The 20641-nt window shown below is 50.7% G+C and overlaps 3 protein-coding genes across 3 annotated transcripts; 2 read left to right on the forward strand and 1 right to left on the reverse strand.

Annotated features, from left to right (window-relative positions):
- Nucleotides 1-7742: 7742 nt before the first annotated feature.
- On the reverse strand, nt 7743-9146 carry LOC125548643. Its single transcript, XM_048712206.1, has 3 exons — nt 8847-9146; nt 8390-8731; nt 7743-8295 (listed from the first exon to the last, which is right to left on the reverse strand). The coding sequence occupies exons 1-3, from the start codon at nt 9144-9146 to the stop codon at nt 7783-7785; spliced, it is 1155 nt and encodes a 384-aa protein (XP_048568163.1). The 3' UTR covers nt 7743-7782.
- Nucleotides 9147-9358: 212 nt separating this feature from the next.
- On the forward strand, nt 9359-11261 carry LOC125548644. The gene is made up of 2 exons (XM_048712207.1): nt 9359-9650; nt 9802-11261. Exons 1-2 carry the CDS (start codon nt 9374-9376, stop codon nt 11043-11045), a joined length of 1521 nt encoding a protein of 506 aa, XP_048568164.1. The 5' UTR covers nt 9359-9373; the 3' UTR covers nt 11046-11261.
- A 1537-nt stretch (nt 11262-12798) lies between these two features.
- LOC125548645 (probable L-type lectin-domain containing receptor kinase S.5) lies at nt 12799-17718 on the forward strand. The gene is made up of 2 exons (XM_048712208.1): nt 12799-14006; nt 16946-17718. Exons 1-2 carry the CDS (start codon nt 12800-12802, stop codon nt 17716-17718), a joined length of 1980 nt encoding a protein of 659 aa, XP_048568165.1. The 5' UTR covers nt 12799.
- Nucleotides 17719-20641: the final 2923 nt, after the last annotated feature.

The raw sequence follows: 20641 nt of genomic DNA on the forward strand, positions 1-20641 counted from the left end.
GTCGCGGTCACCTTCCTTCGCGGGCAGAAGCGCCGCCACGGATGGAACCTCGGGAGCCCCCTTCGGCTTCTTTGCTGCGGGCGCCAACCTATCCAAAGATGCGGACGTCAAGCCTCAGAAGCAGAGCAAGAGATAAAGACAAGAATCAAATGCTTACGGGTCGTCGCCAGTGAGCTCAAGCGGCCTCCGGCCAAATTTGAAGCCTGAAAACCGGCTGGAAGGGTCAACCTCGGGAAGCTTGGAGGCGGAAGGTGCGTCTGCGGTTCGCCCCGGGGCCGGGGGAGACCCGCGGGAGATCAGCCCGGTCCTGTCCTTCTTCGGGATCGGGGGCGAGCTCCCGCCGTCCTGCTCGTCGTCGTCTTCGTCGTCATCCTCGTCGTCATCATTCGGAGAGAGGCGGAGAACGCGGGACCTGCGCCGGGGGAGGGGAGCCCTCGACTCTCCGTCAATCACCTCGGAGTCAAGCCCTCTTCCGCACTCCCCTCCCTCTTCCTCTTCGCTGGAGTCGCCGGAGGGCACGTCCACCGGTTCCTCGGGAGCTTCCAGGGGCACTGGCCCATCCCCATTGAAGACGGGCATGGACTTCACCACCCGCTCCCAGTCGTTGCGGAGGAACAAGGGCGTAGGAGCGCCCTCCAGCCTCGCCACATTGCCCCCGACCAGAGATTGGAGGACCGCAGCCAGGTCTCCAGCGGCCAAGGCCGCAGGGTTCGGACGGGGCCTCCACATTGGAAGCGAGTACTGCCGAAGCGGAGCCAGCCGGTGCTCCAGGAACTCCCTCAGCAGCGACGCGCCGGTCAGCTTCACCGCCGCCATGTCGGTCGGCCTTAGATCCGCGTCCGTCTTCTCCAACACCATCTTCGCGCGGGGATCCGTGAGCTCCACTCGACCCCAGTCGCTGGAGCTCGTGGGCTGCTCCGTGGGCAGGATCAGCCGAGGGTGGATGCGCCCAGCATCCACCAAGATCCACTTGCTCCTGAAGCCCTCAATCCTCTTCCCAGAGTTCGAGATGGCAATGGCGCCGCCGGACGCGACGAAGCTCGCGCACGCGGAAGCGGTCCCATGAGAGGTCCGGAGGTAGAAGTAGTGGCGCAGCAAGGCCACTGAGGGCTGCACCCCAACATGTGCTTCGCAATAATAAGCAAAGATTGCCAGGAGAAGGACGGAGTTGGGATGGAGATGCAGAGCCTGTAGCTTGTAATGGCGGAGGACAGAGAAGAAGAACTCGGAGAAGGGAGGCACCAGGCCAGCAACAATGGCACTTACGAAGAGCGGATAGAAGGTGCTCCTTTGACCCTCAGGGGTGGCGGAGCCGGCCTTGAACACCTTCTCCCCGTCGATGCCCCACGCCTTCGCCATCCGGCGCAACCGGGCAAGGCCCGCCTCCGACACATTCGGCGAGTCCAGGGTAGACGAGTACCAAGCTGCGGCCGGGGGCTGACGAGGCGCCATGGCTCCCTAGGCCGCGCGGTCAGAGCAGATCTGGAAATCTCGGAGGAAGGAAGGAGAGGCGCAAGAAAGGGGATCTGAGCAGCAACCGGAGAAAGCAAGAAGCAGGGCCTAGGCGGATGCCACTCCTTTATCAACTCGCGCGGTTACTGAGGCGCCCACGTCCAATCAACCACCACGCGACGCCCAAGGCCGCAGGCTTTTAGGGCCCGCGGTGCTTCGCTCTTGCCCTTCCGCCTCCCTGCACGGCCAAGTCCGGGCGCACCTTGGGCCCGGGGGCTATTGTCGGCGTTCTGGGAACGGGGGTCCCTAGACTTGCCTGCCTGCGGCCTGTGGCGTGGCTCAAAGGGGGGCCCAGCACGGCCCATCTTCACCAACACAAACCCAAGACCCTCGCGAGGGGCCAAGCCTCGCGGGGTGGACGACGCGAAGCTTCCTCAGGCACGGCCTCGTCAGGCTGGCTCACGAGGAGGCGGAAAGATCAAGGCGGGGTACCTCACGAGGTGCCCATGACGCAAGCCATGACAACTCAGGGCACCAGGCGGGTACCAGCCCACACAGCGTCCTCCTTTCCTCTTTGGTGCAAATGGGGCAAGCGCAGCCGCGGAGTACCGAGGCATCAGGCAAAGGTTGCCATTTCAATGCAACGAGACCAAGACCAGGAGGACTACGAGACGGAGGTCACCGTGGAGCCCAAGACGGCGTCATCACCAGAGCTTTGCGCAGGCGAAGACTACTTTTGTCAGGATAGCTGATACTTGTTGTCCCCCTTCAAATTAGCCCGCCATTGTTGGCTCCCTTCCCGCTCAATATTTGGGGAGAGGACCAGGGCCTCTATAAATAGGACCAGCCACCCACATAGCTGGGGGAGAGACGAAGACGAGGACGGAAAAGGAGGGAGGACGGAAAAGAGAGAGGAAGGAAGAGGCTCGTTAGAAGGGTCGGTCAAGGGAGAGCAGAGAGAGAGAGAGAAAGGTGACTGAACTCCTCTGAGCAGTTCATCGCCCCAGCCAAGAACAGACCCTCGCGAGGCTGTTCTTCCTTGTATTGTTCATCATCATCAGCCCAAGAGGCAATCCACACACCACACACTAGAGTAGGGTATTACACCACAACGGTGGCCCGAACCAGTATAAACCCTGTGTCTCTTGTGTTGTTCTTTCCCTAGTTTAGATCCTAGCACGGCGGAGGGGTGCAGGAAGGTAGGAGGCGAAATCTCCGTGCGCACCCCAGTGTTCGAACCTCAAGGGTCTGCCGGAACCCGAAATCCGACAATTGCGTTGTCTTCAACAAGGTAGTCCACATCATCCATCCTAGTCTGAGTATGCCATTCCTTTGAGCTCTTTCAAACGATCAATTATAAATTGCCTTAAGATGGTATGAAGAGTCTCAATGATCTATGGATCAAAAGTAATTCTTTTTGCCACTTAAGGGAACATTCCAACGAGTCACCTTTCCCAAGGTGCCCCGTTACGGGATCATGGCAATTATTTCCTCGCCACCTTGACACCATCCACCATCTTTCTAAGCGTGGAATTGTTGCCCACCAAATCAAACCCCGTCGTTGTTCTTCCATCCCTGTCGATGTGTTTTGTGTCTCAACTCGAGATGTTTCAACATCTCATTCCGCGAGTTGATCTTGTATAGCTCGATCTTCGAGAAGATCAATCCTAGTATAGTTTCTTTCTGTCGTCATCGCGTGAATGAAGATTTCAAAAGCGAGGATGTCAAGATCAACGTATGCAACGAATCAACAACCTTATGAGGTGCAACCTGGATCGTGAAGAATATATTAGCTTGTGTCCCTCTATCTTCTTACCTCACGACTAGAATCTCGGGACGAGATTCTTGTTTAGTAGGGGTGAGTTGTCACATCCCTAGTTCTGGCATGCTCTGAGCTAGCTAGTCTTGTGTTGCATCAAGTCTAAAATTTCTGAAAGTTGAATTGAGGTGTGTTGAAACCCTCAGAATCAGTTCAAAAATAATCAACATTTAATTCTCATCAAATGAGTCCAAGAAAATGTTCATGTTACTCTGAGAAAATATTGGTAAGAGGTAAAATTCAAACCAATATTTTTGAAATCACAGAAATATTTATTTTGGGCCTTTGACTTAAATCAATGACATATTTGAGTTGAATTTATTTCTACTATATAAGAAATAAAGTTCAAATATTTTTGTAAGTTGCCTGTGACCTTGGACTAGTTTCTGAGCTCACATAACAATTTACAGAAAGTTCAAAAAAATGATTTGACATTTTAAATCAAATCAAAACCAATTGCAGAAAATAGAAAACATTAATAAATAGAAAAACCGGAGAGAGAGAGAGAGAATCTACCTGGCGCCTACCTGTGCGGCCTGCTGCTGAAGCCTGCCCAGCCCATCCCCACCTCCCCTGTCGTCTTCCTCCTCTTGCCAGGAGGACGAAGGGCGCGTGGTCGCCACGCGCGAGCCACCTCCTCCCTGCCTGCTTCATCCCAGATGCTTCTAGGCGACGCCACGCACTCCCCTCGACCCTCTCCCACTCTCCCCCATGCTCATACCCTCCCCTGGACCTCTGTCTCTCACCCCCCCGAACGGCTTCGTCGCTGCCGCTCGTCACCACCACGGCCACCGCCATTCCGACGACACCCTGGAGCTACCCACGAGCTCTGCCTCGTCCCTCTCTTCCTCCTCACCGAGCCGCCCGACGCCGGATGCCCCTGGATGCCGCAAGCACCACCGTTCCCCTCGTCGGCACCGAAGATTGTCGCCGTTGATTTGCTGCCTCCTGTGCCTCCCTGAGCTCTCTGACCCTCCCATTTGACTCACTGTGAGCTCCTCTGCCGCTCCCCTCTCTCCCCGTGCTCTGTTGCGCCGTGTACCCGCCGTTTCCACCGGAGCCGTGAGCCGGCCGCCGCCGTTCTTGTCGCCGCCGTAACAAGAGCTAGAAAAGCTCGTTCCCGAGCACGACTACGTGCTCCGTAGCTCCGCGGCAAGCTAACGCCGCCACCAGCTCGTCTTCTCGTGCACCATAGCGCCGAGCCGCTCGAACCCGAGCTCCGGCAACCGCCACGGGCTCCACTCCGGCAAGCTCCGGCCTCCCCACGACCCAGCACCTGCACCGTTCGACGCGCGGGAGCAAGAGCTTTCCAACGCACCCAGACACGCTTCGAACGAGGCCCTTTAGCGCTTTTCCGAGCCGCGCCGCCTTCTCGGCCCTCGCCGGCGACTAAACGCCGGCGGGTTGACCGCTTTGACCGGCAGGGTTTGACCCCGCTGGCCTGGGTTGACCCCGATTTGACCTCCCCTGGGTCCTGACGTGTGGGCTCAGGCACCTGTTTAATTTGTGTTAGTTTAATTAGTGTTAATTAACTTAGTAAACCCACTGACTCGCTGACATGTGGGCCCAGCCCTGCTGACATTTTAGTTAGTGTTAGCTTAGCGCTAATTAACTCAGTTAATTAACTGAGTCACTGACCAGCGGGCCCCACTGGCCAGGTTTGACCTGGACCGCCCTGTTGACTGCTAACATCACAGTGACGCAATAAGTGTTTTCTGGATTTATTTTTATCCAGAAAATTCCAGAAAATAGCCAAAACTTCTAAAAATCATAGAAAATCAACCGTAGCTCCAAATCAAACAATTTATATATGAAAAATGATTAGAAAAATCCAAAGAATCTGTTTATGGCATTTGCATGCATGTTAGAGCAACTTATGTCCTCTGCTTAGGACAATTCAATTAAATGGCATTTAAGAAAGCACATATAGAGTTTGAATTTGAACCTTTGGTTCAAACCAAATTCATTTAATATGTTGCTAGTTGCATTAGTTCAATCAACAGCATATTGCCATGTCATGAGCATGCATCATATTGTTGCATTGCATTGATTGTGTTTCTTCTGTGTTTGCCGGTGGTTGTTCCCCCTCGGTAGATGATGTTTTCGATGAAGAGATCGATGACACCGATGAAGAACTATACTATCTTCAGAAGTGCCAGGCAAGCAAACCCCCTTGTTCATTCCGATACAAACCCACTTGCTCGCTCCTGCTCTCTTTTACTACATTAGGACAACAACGATTCAACTGTTACATGCTGCGGTAGTTGAACCCCTTTCCTCTGCATGACCTGTCATTGCCACAGTAAATAGATGAAACCCACTAGCATGAGTAGGAGTTGTTTGAGCCATGATGTGCCTACTCATTCATGCTTGTTTGTCATGCCTGCTATTGCTTAGAGTTATGTCAGGTCTGATTCATCAGGGATGAATTGGAAAATGGTGAACATGTCCTACTGTGTGTGAGCTAAGTGTGTTGACCACGATTTGGTAAAGGTATCAATGAGAGGCCATGTAGGAGTATATGGTGGGTTGTTTCATTTGGAATCATCCTTAAGCACCGAGATCTATATGTGTGATTTAAGAACCAGTTACTACCATGCATTGGGATCCTTAATTGACCCTCTCGGCTTCTTAACCACCCTAGTCCTCTGTCCAGGAGTTGCAACTAGTTTCTGGTGTTTGTAGGATATGTGTTGGCGGCCGTGCGTAGCGCTGACCCCAAGGGTGGGCTATGATGCGGTAGATACACCGTGGCCGGGCATGCCGGGCGCCCGTTTGGTGTCTCGGAACCTTGTACACATCGTTCGGGGCCGTATGTGGAAACCTCGGCCGGACTCCCTGCGGATGGAACCCGGATAGGCAATAAACCTGGACTAGAGACTTGAGTGTTTAGGTAGGCCGTGGCCGACACCCTCGTTGGGCTTCCGCTTGAAGGTTGCCGAGTACATGTCGTGTAAACGACGGTAAGTGGTGAGAGCGTGTATGAAGAAGTACACGCCTGCAGGGTTAACATCATCTATTCGAATAGCCGCGTCCGCGGTAAAGGACTACTTGGTTGCCTATACAGTTCATAGACAAGTGAAAGTGGATACTCTAAAATGTGCAAGATAAGTGTGAGTGCTATGGATGGCGTTCTCGTAGGGAGACGGGAGCGGATCCTTAGCGGTGTATTGATATGGTGAATATGTGGACTCGTGTGCGCCACCTCAAAAGTGTTACTTGCAGTCGTAGTTCAGGTTAGCCACTGAGTCAAAGCTGGCTTGCTGCAGTTAAACTCCACCACCCCCTTTATTGACCGATGCATATGTAGATAGTTCTGATGTAAGTCTTGCTGGGTACATTTATACTCACCTTTGCCTATTTCATGTTTTGCAGAGAGACGCCGGTCTCGCTAGTAGTTCCATGTGGACTTCGACGTTTAGCTTGTTATCTCAGCTACGATATTGTGCCCTCGGCAGGATCTGGTAGATAGTCAAGCTTCTTAGCCTTTTTCATTTGTAGATGTCTGTACTCAGACATGTTAAGCTTCCGCATGTGCTTTGTCTGGTATGCTCTGAATGTTGGGTCATGAGACCCATGTTTGTAATATCTGGCTCTTCGGAGCCTAATGAATAAATACTTTGAGTCGTAGAGTTTTGTTGTGATGCCATGTTGTATTTGCACATATCGAGCATATTGTGTGTATGTTATTGAAATGCTTGGTATGTGTGGGATCGGACAATCTATTTGTTTATCCTTGGTAGCCTCTCTTATGGGGAAATGTAGTCTGGTGTTTCCACTGAGCCTTGGTAGTCTGCTACAGCCCGGTTTACCGGAGTCCTGCTAGTCCAGTACTACTGCTCCGGAACACTTAGACTGGCCGGCATGTGATTCGCTTCGTTCCTGTGTCTGTCCCTTCGGGGAAATGTCACGCGGTGACTTCCGGAGTCCTGCTAGCATGCTACAGCCCGGGTTCCCGGAGTCCTGTTAGCCCAGCTGCTACAGCCCGGATTCACACGCTGATGACCGGCATGTTTGATATTGTTTCATGTATGCATGTCCCTGTAAGTTAGTGCCACTTTGAGTTCACGGCTAGTCATGTCGGCCCGGGTTCTCTGTCATATGGATGCTAGCGACACTATCATATACGTGAGCCAAAAGGCGCAAACGGTCCCGGTCCAAGTAAGGTGACACCCGTGAAAATACCATGCGTGAGGCCGCAAAGTGATATGAAGTGTTACATGCTAGATCGGTGTGACTTAGGATTAGGGTTCTGACAACAACTTCAATTTATGTAATGCTACTTCATAGCCATGCTTTCCCATAGAAGAGAGAAGAAACTTTAAGTAATTCTATTCCTGGATCATGGCGTGTACTTGCGATTGGTTGAAAGAAGAATCAACACACATACAGCTATGGCCACGTCTACAGAAAAGATTAGCCTGGAATTAATGGATTTCGATGTCCTTGGATTAACGTTGTTTGTTTCAAATTAGCACTACCGCGAGCACTTGATTATTCGCGGTGTCCGGTCATCCGCCGGGCTGGTCGTCGCCCTCCTTCTTGAGGTCTGACGGCGGCAGGAAGTAGTCGGAGGTGAGGCCTTTCACGTTGAAGTCGGCCTCCTCCACCGTCCACGTCTCCTCCAGCTTCCTCTTGTGGTTGACGGAGCCCTCGCCGTAGCGGAAGAGCGTGACGGCGGTTTTCCCGCCGTGCGCGATGTTGACGCCGTCGATGTGGCGGTAGTTGTTGATGACGGACTCCATGCTGGTCTCCCAAAAGATGTTCTCACTGCGTCGCGCGCCCTTGCCCGACTTCATGCGGAGCAGGTGATTATCCTCGAGCTGGATGAGCAGGCCAGTGCGCTGGCTGAAGTATCCCCACACCGTGTGGTGGATGATGTCGAACGCAGCCGCGCTCCGCGCCCGCAGTGTCGCGGCGCTCGCCTCCAGCTTCAGGATGAAGCATTCCTCGCCGTTGATGACCTTCTCGCCGATGCATACCGCGTCGGAGAAGAGGTTGGCGATCGACCGCGGGTCCAGACCCTGCAGGCCATGCATGCATGCGTCAAGAAGGTCTCGAATTGATCGATGCATCTGGTGGAATACATCGTACAATTGGTAGGATACGTGGGCGTGCCTGGAGGGACCGGCGGAGGGGGCGGGGCGGGCCGCGGGAGGCGTGGGAGTTCTCGGCGGCGGACTGGCGCCAGGCGACCTTGCCGTCGCTGCCGGCGCTCATCTTGTGACCGGCCATGATGAGCTCGAAGTACCAGACCTCGGGGCACTTCTGCCAGAGCACGAAGCCGCCGACCTCGGCGCGTCCCTGGGCGGCGGTGACTGTCTGGTCGCCGAGGTGGAACTCGGACGCGCACATCTTCACCTTCCCGACGGCGTACATGCTCTGCACGCCCTGCAGCGCCGCCTGCCCGCCCGTGGCGGCGATGTACTGATGCATGATGTACTTGGCCGTCGACGCTTGCTTCATTCATGCATCCACACAACCAAACACACGTACGCTACGCGCGTCAGGAATGAATTCAACCGTGTGTGCTGCTGTTGCTGTGGCGTGCACGGAGCATGCATGCATGGCTTACGATGGAGGAGTCCCGGATGGAGCGGCTGAAGGCGCGGTCGTGGGGGACGGGGCAGGGGATGAGCGGCGAGCCGACGACGTTGAGGAAGAGCTGGAGCTCGGCGTTGGCGGCGGCGGCGGCGGGCCCGTCGGCGGTGGCGCGATCGAACGCCTGGGTCTTGAGCCAGGCGCGCATGTTGGCACCGCCCCCCCGGCGCTTGTCGGCGCCGGGGGCGTTGGCGAGCATCTCATCGGGGATGGGCACCTCCAGCACGGTGTCCAGGGAGTCGTCGCGGTCATGGTTCGGGCACAGCTTCCTCATCACACGACCACCACCGCATCAATAATGCCGACCGGCCGACGGGAGCAGGACGCCCGGCGCGCTGTGCAGGACAGACAGGAGAGTCGGAGGGAGAGAAACAGGGGGAGGAAGGAACGAGAGGAGAGGGAAGGTCGGGGACATGTAGGAGCAGGACGCCATGCATTGGAAGCGAGGAATTAGTGGATCCCGCGGAGCCCGGAGGTCGAGGCGAGGCCGGAGCTGCATGCATGCAGCAGCGTCTCGCCGGGACCCGGGAGCGCCCTGGACCAGACCAGGCCGCGGCCCATTTCACGAAAATGGCCTTACACTTTGGTGACACCACACGGCCCGGCCGGCAGAGCAGACCTTGCGTTCCACTACAAAAAAAAAGGCAGAGCAGACCCTACCTTAACTTCCACACAGCAGCGGCGGCGGCGGCGGCGGTACGATTAGCTTCCTCGCCGGCGCGATCGACGCCCACTCCGCCACCAGCCTATGACATCTGGTACCCGCCTCTGAGATCCGGTATGCGCCTCTTCCTCACCCCTCTCCTCGAAACTCCGGTGGTGGAATGGTGGTACCCCATCCGCTGAACCGTGCACGCCAAGTGCTCGACGCTTCGTGTGCTTGGTCGGTTGCGATGAACCAGGATCTCACCCACTGAGTATTCTCGCAGGAACGATGGCGGAGACGCAGCCGCGCTCGCCGCCGCCGTCGTGGTCGGCCATCCCGCTGGACCTGGCAAGCCTGGTGCTCCGCCTCCTCCCCGCCTATGCCGACCGCGCCCGCTTCGCCGCCGTGTGCCCGCAGTGGCGCGACGTCGCGCAGCAGTTCCTCCGCCTGCACCCGCCGCTGCCGCTGCTCGCGCTCCCGGACGGCACCTTCTACAGCCTCCCCTACGCCAAGCCCTTCCGCTTCCCGGGATTCGGCTTCGCCGGGTACCAGGGCGTCTGCGGCAGCTGGCTCGTCTTCCCGCGCGACGACGAGTGCTTCCTGCATGACCCGTTCGCCAGGGCAACCGTCAGGCTCCCTCCTCTCTCGCGCGTCCGGCTGCGTCCTCCAAACGCAGTCCAGAAATGGACAAAATGGGAAGACGGGGAGCGCTCCCCCGACCCTTACACCACATGGATGCATATAGAGGACATGGAAGGGAAGCTGCGCATGAGCAAGATAATATTGTGCTCTCCCAACCTTGTTGCTGCTCTGGTCGGTGTTGGAAGGCCCTGTCACCTTCCAATATGCCATCCAGGAGGCCCCAGTCAGATTCTAATGTGCCAGCCGGGGGCCTCGTCGTGGTCAGTACGCGCGTACGACAGGTGTAGGCTTTATGAAGACATGGCGTTCTACCAGGGCAAGCTCTACGCCATTGCCAATGATGAGAACCTCTTTGTGGTGAACATCAGCCAGGACCAATGCACCGGGGATCCACAGGTTTCTCGAGTTGGACAGGTCATCAAGGGTGATCCCTGGCAGACAGTTGCGTCCGAAGGTGACAATGCACCCGGCAAGAAGCTCTACCTGGTTGAATCACGCGGTAAATTGCTGATGGTATGCAGGAAGATTTGGGTTCCTGAACTTGAAGACGGAGATTTTTCTTTCGGGAATGAGTTTGAGGTATTCGAGGCTGACTTTGAGCATTCACGGTGGGTGAAGGTGACAACTGTGGGGGATGACCAGGTGCTGTTTCTTGGGAGAAGGTGCTCCAGGGCTGTCTCTGTGTCTCAGTATGGGTTGCCGGGTGATCGCATCTTTTTCTTGGATGATGACGAAGTGAATCGTGTGAAATACGGCTATGATGAGAACACCTTTTGCAGTGCCTATAACATGAGAGACGGCAAGGTCTCTTCCCCTCACCCAATGATCTCCTGGAAACGTTGTGATGAGATGTGTCTTGCAGCATGGCTCTTCCCTCAGGACTGAATCGCTGAAGTGAAGATGTTATTGCTATTCCAGCTGCTTCCAAGTTGGTATGGTGATCAGTAGTTACCAGGCCAATAAATTGCCTTAGTATGTATCCAGTTTGACCACCTTATTTATCTGAACTTACATGGTGGTTACTATGGTGCAAGTTGTTCACTTAATTGGTTTACCGTTTCCTGGGAAAGATCCTAAAGTGCATGACTGCTTATGTGTCAATTGTCTTAGCATGGTGATCTCTGACCTTTTGTAGTGGCTGTAGAGTTGATTGTTCATACTGAAGTTCGATGAACCTACTGCTGCCTTTTGCGACTAATAGTTTGTAGGAACCTCATATGTGTGAGCCTACATGATGGTTGCATTGTGCATATCCCATGTGGATCATGTAGATGAGATAACTATTTTATATTGCTACTAGACGACACCTAACTGAATGTTTGCAATATCCAATATTAGCAATTGCTCCCATCGTTCACAAATACTATAAGATGTGCCAACTTATTTTAGAATCCGACGTATAGAGATATGTCTTAGTGTGCTTGTTCACTCATTTCAATCTGTATGTAGTCTATACTGAAATATCCAATACATCTTATATTTATGAATGGAGGGAGTAGTAACGTGCATAGTAAGGCCTCCTTTGGTTTGGAGGATTTTTGTAGGAATTTCATAGGATAAGATTTTTGCAGGAAAAATTCCTTTAGAGCCCTTTGGTTTGTAGGAATGGAATCCTATTCCTATGGAGGAATTCTTCCTATCCTCCACATTTCATAGGAAAATAAACATTAGCCTAGACTCAATGGAAAAAATCCTATGAAGTGAATCAAAGGACATCTTCTTTCCTATTCCTACTCATAGGATTTGAGATGCATGTCATCTCATTTCCTATGACTTTTCTATTCCTATGATTTCCCTACCCTATGAATCAAAAAGTTTTTTGTGCAGTTGAGTTTTTTATATGCAATACCCAGTGCTGAATAGGCATTGTGGTGGAAGCTAGGCTTTGGGAACTTCCCTACGGCACAAAATTGCTGGGATTAATCATTTTTTACGGCCATGACGGATTCAGCGTTGTCCTTACTACTAGGTGTGACAACGACTTCACCAAAGAGTAGACATTGCAAAAGCTGAAGAGCTTGTTAATGTTCACCATTTTTAATATAGCATCCTTTGCCTCCAAGCTAGTTAGACTTACAGAATCTGCGTCTAGCACGAAATAGCTGAGCTTGGACTTTTTCCAAGGTCATGAAGGATTCGATGTTGGATTAATCTGACAATGACCTCGACAATGTTCTGACAATGAAAAGTTGAAGATCATCTAGTTTATGTATATATCCTTATGGTTCAACCGAACCACTGACATAAATAACCTCAATTCCTCAATTCAGTTGTTCCTCTCAACCCCTGCAGTCAACTCTACGGTATGAATGCAAATTTTGACTCGGACATTTTTTACTGATATAAGCAATCCAATGGTATATCCCCATGTGTAAACTTTGTGATGTGTTCATAAATTTTTATTTGGAATAAAATACAGGAATGAACAAAAGTTAGTGAGGCAAGTATCATGTGCAGACCGTTTCTGTTTTGAAAAAAAAAAACAGTGCGGACCGTTTCATCTACTTTGGAGCCAATCCTAGGTTCTTGACTAACCATGCAGATAGGTCTCAATCTCATCTATAAAACCCCACATCCGTACTTTTCATTATGATTAATCCACAGCCCAATTCCATTTCTAAGAACAGGCGAGCAGTAAGATGTTGGGTCCGGGATATCATAACCTTCTTCTAGGAGCTCTCCTGTTGCTCTTCTTTACGATGATCTCCTCCGGGGCGGCGCGGGACGACGTCGTGGCCTATAGCTTCGCCACCATCAACAGTACCACGGCCGACGGCTTGACGGTCGTCACCAACCAGTCACAGGTAGTATCAGGTCCAACCCTGTTCGGCATCGACCACCCGACTCTCTCCGCGGTGAACGAGTCCGCCGGGTTCGTGGTCCTCTCGCGGACAGTCGAGCTCTGGCGCGGCGGTGATGGCCGGCAGGGACCTCCCCGCCAGGCATCCTTCAACACAAGCTTCACCATGGACGGGACCTCCCCTGTGGCGTTCGTCGTCCTCCTCGACAGGTTCCCGACGTATAAGGGAAAGTTTATCAGCGTGACGACGTTCGTCTCGGGCCCCGGCGACCCCACGGAGCGCGGCAGCAACCGCTTTGCCACCGTCGAGGTTGGCACGGTGAAGTCGTACGCCCCGGAGTCTCCACGCGTGGGCCTCAACGTCACCGTCACGCCCAGCGGCGCGACGCCGATGGTGACCGTGTGGATCGACTACCATGCCGTGCTGTCCCGCCTCGGAGTCTTCGTCGCCCCCACCGGCCGGACTAAGCCCCGCGAGCAGCTCGTCGGCGACTCGGCCGTCAACTTGACGGGTCGCACCAACCAGTCCGCGTTCGTCGGCTTCTCGGCCTCCAGGGTGGCCTATGTCCTCTCCGGCGTCCGCGGCTGGGATCTAACGGTGGAGAGGTTCTCGCCGGCCGCCGAGAAGGATGATAATAAGAAGTCATGGCTGGTGATACTGCTCGCCGTTCTAGGATCTGTGGCTTCCACGGCTGCCGTGGTCGCCGCCGTCGGTTTTTACTACAACTCCAGGTACAGGAGGTGGAAGAAGGACCTGGAGCAGCTGGCCAAGTCCATGCAACGACTCCCGGGGATGCCATGCCGGATCGACTTCTCCGACATTAAGAAGGCCACGAAGAACTTCGACGGCACAATGAAGTTGGGATCGGGAACCTTTGGCTCCGTGTACAGATGCAGGCTTCCTGCAGCACCAGAGACGGGTCGTCCAGAAATGGAGGTGGCCGTCAAGAAGTTCACGCGAAACGACGACCGCCGCTTCGACGACTTCCTGGAGGAGGTCAGCGTCATCAACCGTCTGCGCCACAAGAACATCGTCCCTCTCATCGGTACGTAGCCACGTGCACACTTTAACATTTGTTTAGAACATCTCCAACAGATGCATGATAGCGCGGCGCGTTAAAAAATATTTACAGTGTCGAAATAGCATTTTTGCACATGTAGGAGGGTGATTGCTTTACTAAGCACTGCAAAATTTAGCACGCCGCTATAGCGCTTCGTTAGACGCGGAAAAATCCTGCATGCGACTAGCCGGTGCTTGGAAACAACACATACGAAAAATATGAAATAATACATAGTTCAAATTCATAGCATAGTTTCCCAAATCACAAGCCAGTTCATACTATGCTAAATAAAAATAGATAAAGCGATGCTAAATCAAACTACTCCTTCCTCCTCGATGGTGTAGTCCGACGATGTAAACGCGTCGAGCCACTGAGCTGCTCCGGGGGTGTGGCGGTATGGCGGGGCACTGGAAGAGATGGAGGAGAAGGCGCGGCGGCGGGGCGCCAGAAGAGGCGAGGAAGAAGGCGCGGCAGGAGGGAAAGCATGGCAGTTGGCGGGCATCCGCGTGTGGCTTTTAATCAGCGCAGCCTCTCACACGTCAAATTGGCGGTTTATCCAGCGCGTAGGATATTTCACACGCTTGTTGAGGATGCTCTTATTTATATATATTTTCCTTCTTGAATGGCTTTGTCTAGGGAAGGTATTGTGCACCGGACGAAAAACACGGATGTGCTTTTGGCTACCACACAAGGAAAATATGTAGAAAAACCATTTTTTTTATTTTCTTGAATCTGTTGAATGCACGTATAGTTAAATAATACGGAAACTCTCAGAGTAATAAGCAGTAAAATGGTGTAGTGATAAATGGTAAGTATGTACTCCCTTCGTTTCCAAATATTTGTGTTTTTAGAGATTTCAATAAGTAACTATATACAAAACAAAATGAGTGAATCTACACTCTAAAATATGTCTACATACACAGGGGCGAACCTACGTAGGAGCTACCGGTGTCACAGGACACCGGGTAATTGGTCTGATTACGTTATATTTATAGCCCATGTAGGCGTGTGACACTGGTAAAATTTGTCGTTGGACACTAGGAGAAGCCCATATCCAGCCCATCTGATCGATCGACCTAAAGAAAATCTGATCAATTGATCCGCTTTGTGTGTATCTGCGCATATTGCCTTCTGCTTTCTCGCCTCCTCTCCCGTGAAACCTTATGGCCTCGTCCTTGTCCTATAGGACAACCCATGGCTCACCATGGCATGGCGGCACGCCGACTTTTTCCTTGGTGGAGAAAATATTAAGGGAAGGTAACTCCCTCATCCTTTTGAAGTCCAAACCTCGGCTAGGGTTTTGAACCACAAAGGTCTTACAATTGAGAATTAGGTTACGGTACTTATCCAAATTTGAGGAGTGTTTCCCATCTGTTTGATAATTGGATTACTATGATATTCCAAACTTTTATTGTGATTCACATCTACTTGAGAATTGGATTACTGTGATTTTTCAGGTTATCATGGTGATTTTCCAATTTACCAATCATCTTTGTTTCCTTAATTTGAATTTTTCTACGTATATAATCAACTAGTATTTCTAGTTAAACACTTCATTCTGCTATTTTGGCAAGCATTTTTACTACTGACCATTTTAAACTGTTGAGTGTTATTTTTATGCAAATCATGTACTACAAGTATGATTGTAAATTGTCTGCTAAATCTTTATGATAGCGCCGCAATTGCTGTAGGGAGCCTTGGACCTCGGCACTACAATGTGGTAACCGTTGTGAAATTCAGCAAAAACATCCAAATATCATCTATCCCCGATGAAAAATTACCCACTATAGCTGCTGAGAGAGTCCGCCCCATTTTTTTCTTCCTCGAATAAAAGCAATACTACATGGGACACCGGGACATTTTCGTCCTGGGCCCGACCCTGTACATACATCCGTATGTTGCAGGCCATTTGAAATGTCTAGAAAGACAAATATTTAGGAACGGAGGGAGTAAAAGGTTAAAGGCCAGTCGGGGGATTGAACTCACATGCTCAAAACATTAAGGACACGTGCGGAGGACTGCCACTGCGTTGGTAGCGAGTTTGGAAACAATATGAGTTTAATACAAATAAATGCCTACCTCAATAAAAATTGAATTCAAATTTAGTTTAGATTTTTTGAGCATATTTGTTTGGTATTTTCTGGTATCTGCGGTAACTGCATTTCTCGCCCCATCTCGGTAATTCTTTGGATTTCGGTAGCCAAACCTAGGAGTATCATTTTTTCGTTGTCCAGTCGTTATTGTAGGGTTTGTGGTAGGTTCACGTTGAATGGTACTTCCTCCATTCCATAATCTAGTATGTCCACGCTTTTCGAGATCTAAGTTTGATCATACATTTAACCAACGAGACCGACTGCGGCGGGAGTAAAAATCAAATTCAGTAGTATAATTTCTGTTGCCTCCACGGTCGGTCTCGTTGGTTAAATTTATGATCAAACTTTGATCTCGGGAAATGCGGGCGCATTACATTGTGGAAAGGAGGGAGTATCAGGTTTTCTATCATCTTTCTGTTGTAAGTCAATTTGTTCAGTACTGATGCTGAGTTTTGCATATCATCATTGAATAATCAATAGTATATGATTGTGCGCTCCTCTCCGGAAAAAAGAACTGGGGTTGAAGATTTTTTCTTGCTAGCCTGAAATTAGAACTTCCTCTATTTGATGAATGTACCATAACATGACAGGATTCATATTTGAAACCTTTAGGGTATCCTGGGACCCTCTTTATTAAAAACACCTAAATTTGCAGAAATATGTGTTTTTGACAATTTAGTTTATTTAATTTAACTAAGAAAGGTCTGAAGTACCCTAAAGGTTTCAAATTTGCAGCCCTAATCACTATGCATATTTACAAATAACCAGTTTGCTTCACTTTGTAGCAACTCTTTTTTTAAGGGTTCACTTTGTAACAACTTAATATTGCAGGTTGGTCTTACCATGGAGGGGAGCCCCTCCTCATCTTTGAGCTCATGCCCAATGGCAGCTTGGACCAACATCTCTTCCATCTAAAAACACCAATTCTCCTATGGGACACCCGCTATGCCATCGTGAGGGATATAGCCACCGGCTTGCACTACGTACATCATGAGTATGAGCCCGCGGTTCTTCATCGTGACATCAAGGCGAGCAACATCATGCTCGATTCCACCTTTGGTGCCCGCCTGGGTGACTTCGGCATTGCCTGCACGGTCCCTCTCGACCGTAACTCCGTGACCGGCCTAGCCGGGACACAAGGCTACATAGCGCCGGAGTATGCCTGTAGCTACAGAGCTACGAGGGAGACTGACATCTACGCGTTCGGTGTCGTCGTCCTCGAGATCGTGACCGGTAGACGGGCGCTCGACAGGGATGTCCCGTCTGAAGGTCACATAACGGACTGGATATGGCGTTTCCATTGGGAGGGAAAGTTGCTCGATGCCATGGATCCCGTGCTTGCCATTGCGGGGTTCGACGATGATGATGCCAAACGCCTAATGCTGCTTGGCTTGGCATGCACCAACCCAAACCCGTCGAACCGGCCAAGCATGCTAGAAGTGGTGCAGGTTATCACCAAGTTAAAGTTACCGCCGGCCGTGCCTCCTAAGAAACCAACGTTTGTGTGGCCTCCACAAGGATGGAGTTCATATAACTCTTATTTTAGCACAGAGACAAGTACAATTTATGCAAGTGGCTCATCAACCAAGGCCAGACATGTGTAGGGAACATTTCAAAAATACTACTTTAAAATTTGCTTATTTGTTCACACTTCACCTAGATGAATATGTGCTTGTTTTGGAGTGTAACACGTGACCCTGGCTATCATAAGTTAAGACTTTTGAATGTGTTGGCAATTCAATATGACATCAAAGTGAAAGCAAAGAGGACTTGAGTGCAAATGCAGCAAACACAATATATCAATCACCTAACTGAGTGAAGCAACTAAGGTAATGTTTGGTATTGCCGTGGATTATGATTTTGTTTGCACAAATAATTTTTACCTATCTTAGTGTTTGTTTGACATGCTTTGCTTCGACAATTGTCAATGTTAAGTTTGGCTAGTCCTGAAACACTAACCTTTGATATAGATGCGCATACAACTCGGTAATGTTGTGTGGATGGAGGATTTTAAAGAGATTAAAGTCATCTATGACACTCTTGTTAAACTTTTTTGAATTTTAATTCACATATCAGCATCAAGTGATATAAGTCTTGAGTATGAATACGACACTCTTGCGCTTTTTCTCTTTTACTGTGACAACATCTAAGGTGTGGACCAAATCTACTTGGACGAACTTAGCTTACATATGTTTGCAGTGCCTCTGCTTACTCCTTCGGATCGTACCCTAGCACTTTTCTTCTTTGATTTAAGGGAAAGGTGTGGTAGAAACCAGGAACACTGAAACCCTCTTATCTAGCCAGCCATTTTCTGCATCACGGTCCATGCATGAGCTTTTCTCTTTTTTGTTTCTCTAAATATTATTTTAGTTGAGAAAAAAAATCATGTAGTAAGTTAGTTGACTAGCACATATCTTAAAGCAACGTTGAAGGATAAGGATAAAGGCTACAATGTGCTTGGGCTTAGAGAAACAACTCTCTTGACTGAAATCTTGTGTTTGCCCTCTTGATTCGGTCTGAATGCCATATGATGGAGCATGGAATTCGGAATGCACAAACCATCCCGTCAACTAGAATTTCTTTGAATAGGCCCTTGGCACATAGTACAACATAGGGTGCTAGGGGTGAACGCTACGGTTTATATCCTTCCTGGTTGGTAGCTAAGCTAACTAATCCTGATGCCTACAGGCATCGATGCAACATGTGGAGGCGGCTGTTGGAAATATGCCCTAGAGGCAATAATAAAATGGTTATTATTATATTTCCTTGTTCATGATAATTGTCTATTGTTCATGCTATAATTGTATTAACCGGAAACCGTAATACATGTGTGAATACATACACCACAACATGTCCCTAGTAAGTCTCTAGTTGACTAGCTTGTTGATCAATAGATGATTATGGTTTCCTGACCATGGACATTGGACGTCGTTGATAACGGGATCACATCATTAGGAGAATGATGTGATGGACAAGACCCAATCCTAAGCATAGCACAAGATCGTGTAGTTCGTTTGCTAGAGTTTTTCTAATGTCAAGTATCATTTCCTTAGACCATGAGATTGTGCAACTCCCGGATACCGTAGGAGTGCTTTGGGTGTATCAAACGTCACAACGTAACTGGGTGGCTATAAAGGTGCACTACAGGTATCTCCGAAAGTTTGTGTTGGGTTGGCACGAATCGAGACTGGGATTTGTCACTCCGTATCATGCAGAGGTATCTCTGGGCCCACTCGGTAATGCATCATCATAATGAGCTCAATGTGACTAAGGAGTTAGCCATGGGATCATGCATTACGAAACGAGTAAAGAGACTTGTTGGTAACGAGATTGAACGAGGTATGGGGATACCGACGATCGAATCTCAGGCAACTAACATACCGATGGACAAAGGGAATTGTATACGGGATTGATTGAATCCTCGACATCGTGGTTCATCCGATGAGATCATCGTGGAACATGTGGGAGCCAACATGGATATCCAAATCCCGTTGTTGGTTATTGGCCGGAGAGATGTCTCGGTCATGTCTGCATGGTTCCCGAACCCCTAGGGTCTACACACTTAAGGTTCAGTGACGCTAGAGTTGTAATGGGAATAGTATGTGGTTACTGAAGGTTGTTCGGAGTCCCGGATGAGATCCCAGACGTGACGAGGAAATCTGGAAAGGTCCGGAAGTGAAGATTGATATATTGGACGAAGGGTATTGGAGTCCGGAATTGTTCTGGGAGTACCGGGTGACGACCAGCGTGACCGAAAGGAGTTTCGGAGGCCCCTTATGGGCCAAGGGGAGGGTGCACACCAACCCACTAAGGGGTTGTGCGCCCCTCCCACCCCATCTCACGTAACTTGGAGAGGTGGGGGCGCCTCCCCTAGGGCATCCGCCCCTCCCGGCTTGGGGAGAGGGAAAGTTTCCTAGGGGTGGGGCGCCCAAACCCATCTAGGGTTTCCCCTGTGGCCGCCGCCCCTCCCCTAGGGAAACCCTAGGGTGCCTCCTCCTCCCCCCTTCCCCCTATATATAGTGAGGGAGAGAGAGGGCAGCCGCACCCCTTCCCCGTCGCAGCCCCTTCCTCCTCCAACACCTCCTCCTCCTCCTCCGTGGTGCTTAGCGAAGCTTTGCCGGAGAACCACGAGCTCCACCGCCACCACGCCGTCGTGTTGCCGGAGTTCTCCCTCAACTTCTCCTCTCCCCTTGCTGGATCAAGAAGGAAGAGACATCCCCGGGCTTTATGTGTGCTGAATGCGTAGGAGCCGTCCGTTCGACGCTTGGATCGGATCTTCCGTGATTTGAATCGCCGCGAGTACGACTCCATAAACCGTATTCTTATAACGCTTCCGCTTATCGATCTTCAAGGGTATGAAGATGCACTCCTTCTCTCTCGTTGCTATCATCTCCTAGATTGATCTTGGTGACATGTAGGAAAATTTTGAATTATTACTATGTTCCCCAACAGTGGCACCATGAGCTAGGTCTATGCGTAGATTCTATGCACGAGTAGAACACAAAGTAGTTGTGGGCGATGATTTGG

Source organism: Triticum urartu, chromosome 3 (assembly GCF_003073215.2).
Source record: "Triticum urartu cultivar G1812 chromosome 3, Tu2.1, whole genome shotgun sequence".
Lineage (NCBI taxonomy): Eukaryota > Viridiplantae > Streptophyta > Magnoliopsida > Poales > Poaceae > Triticum > Triticum urartu.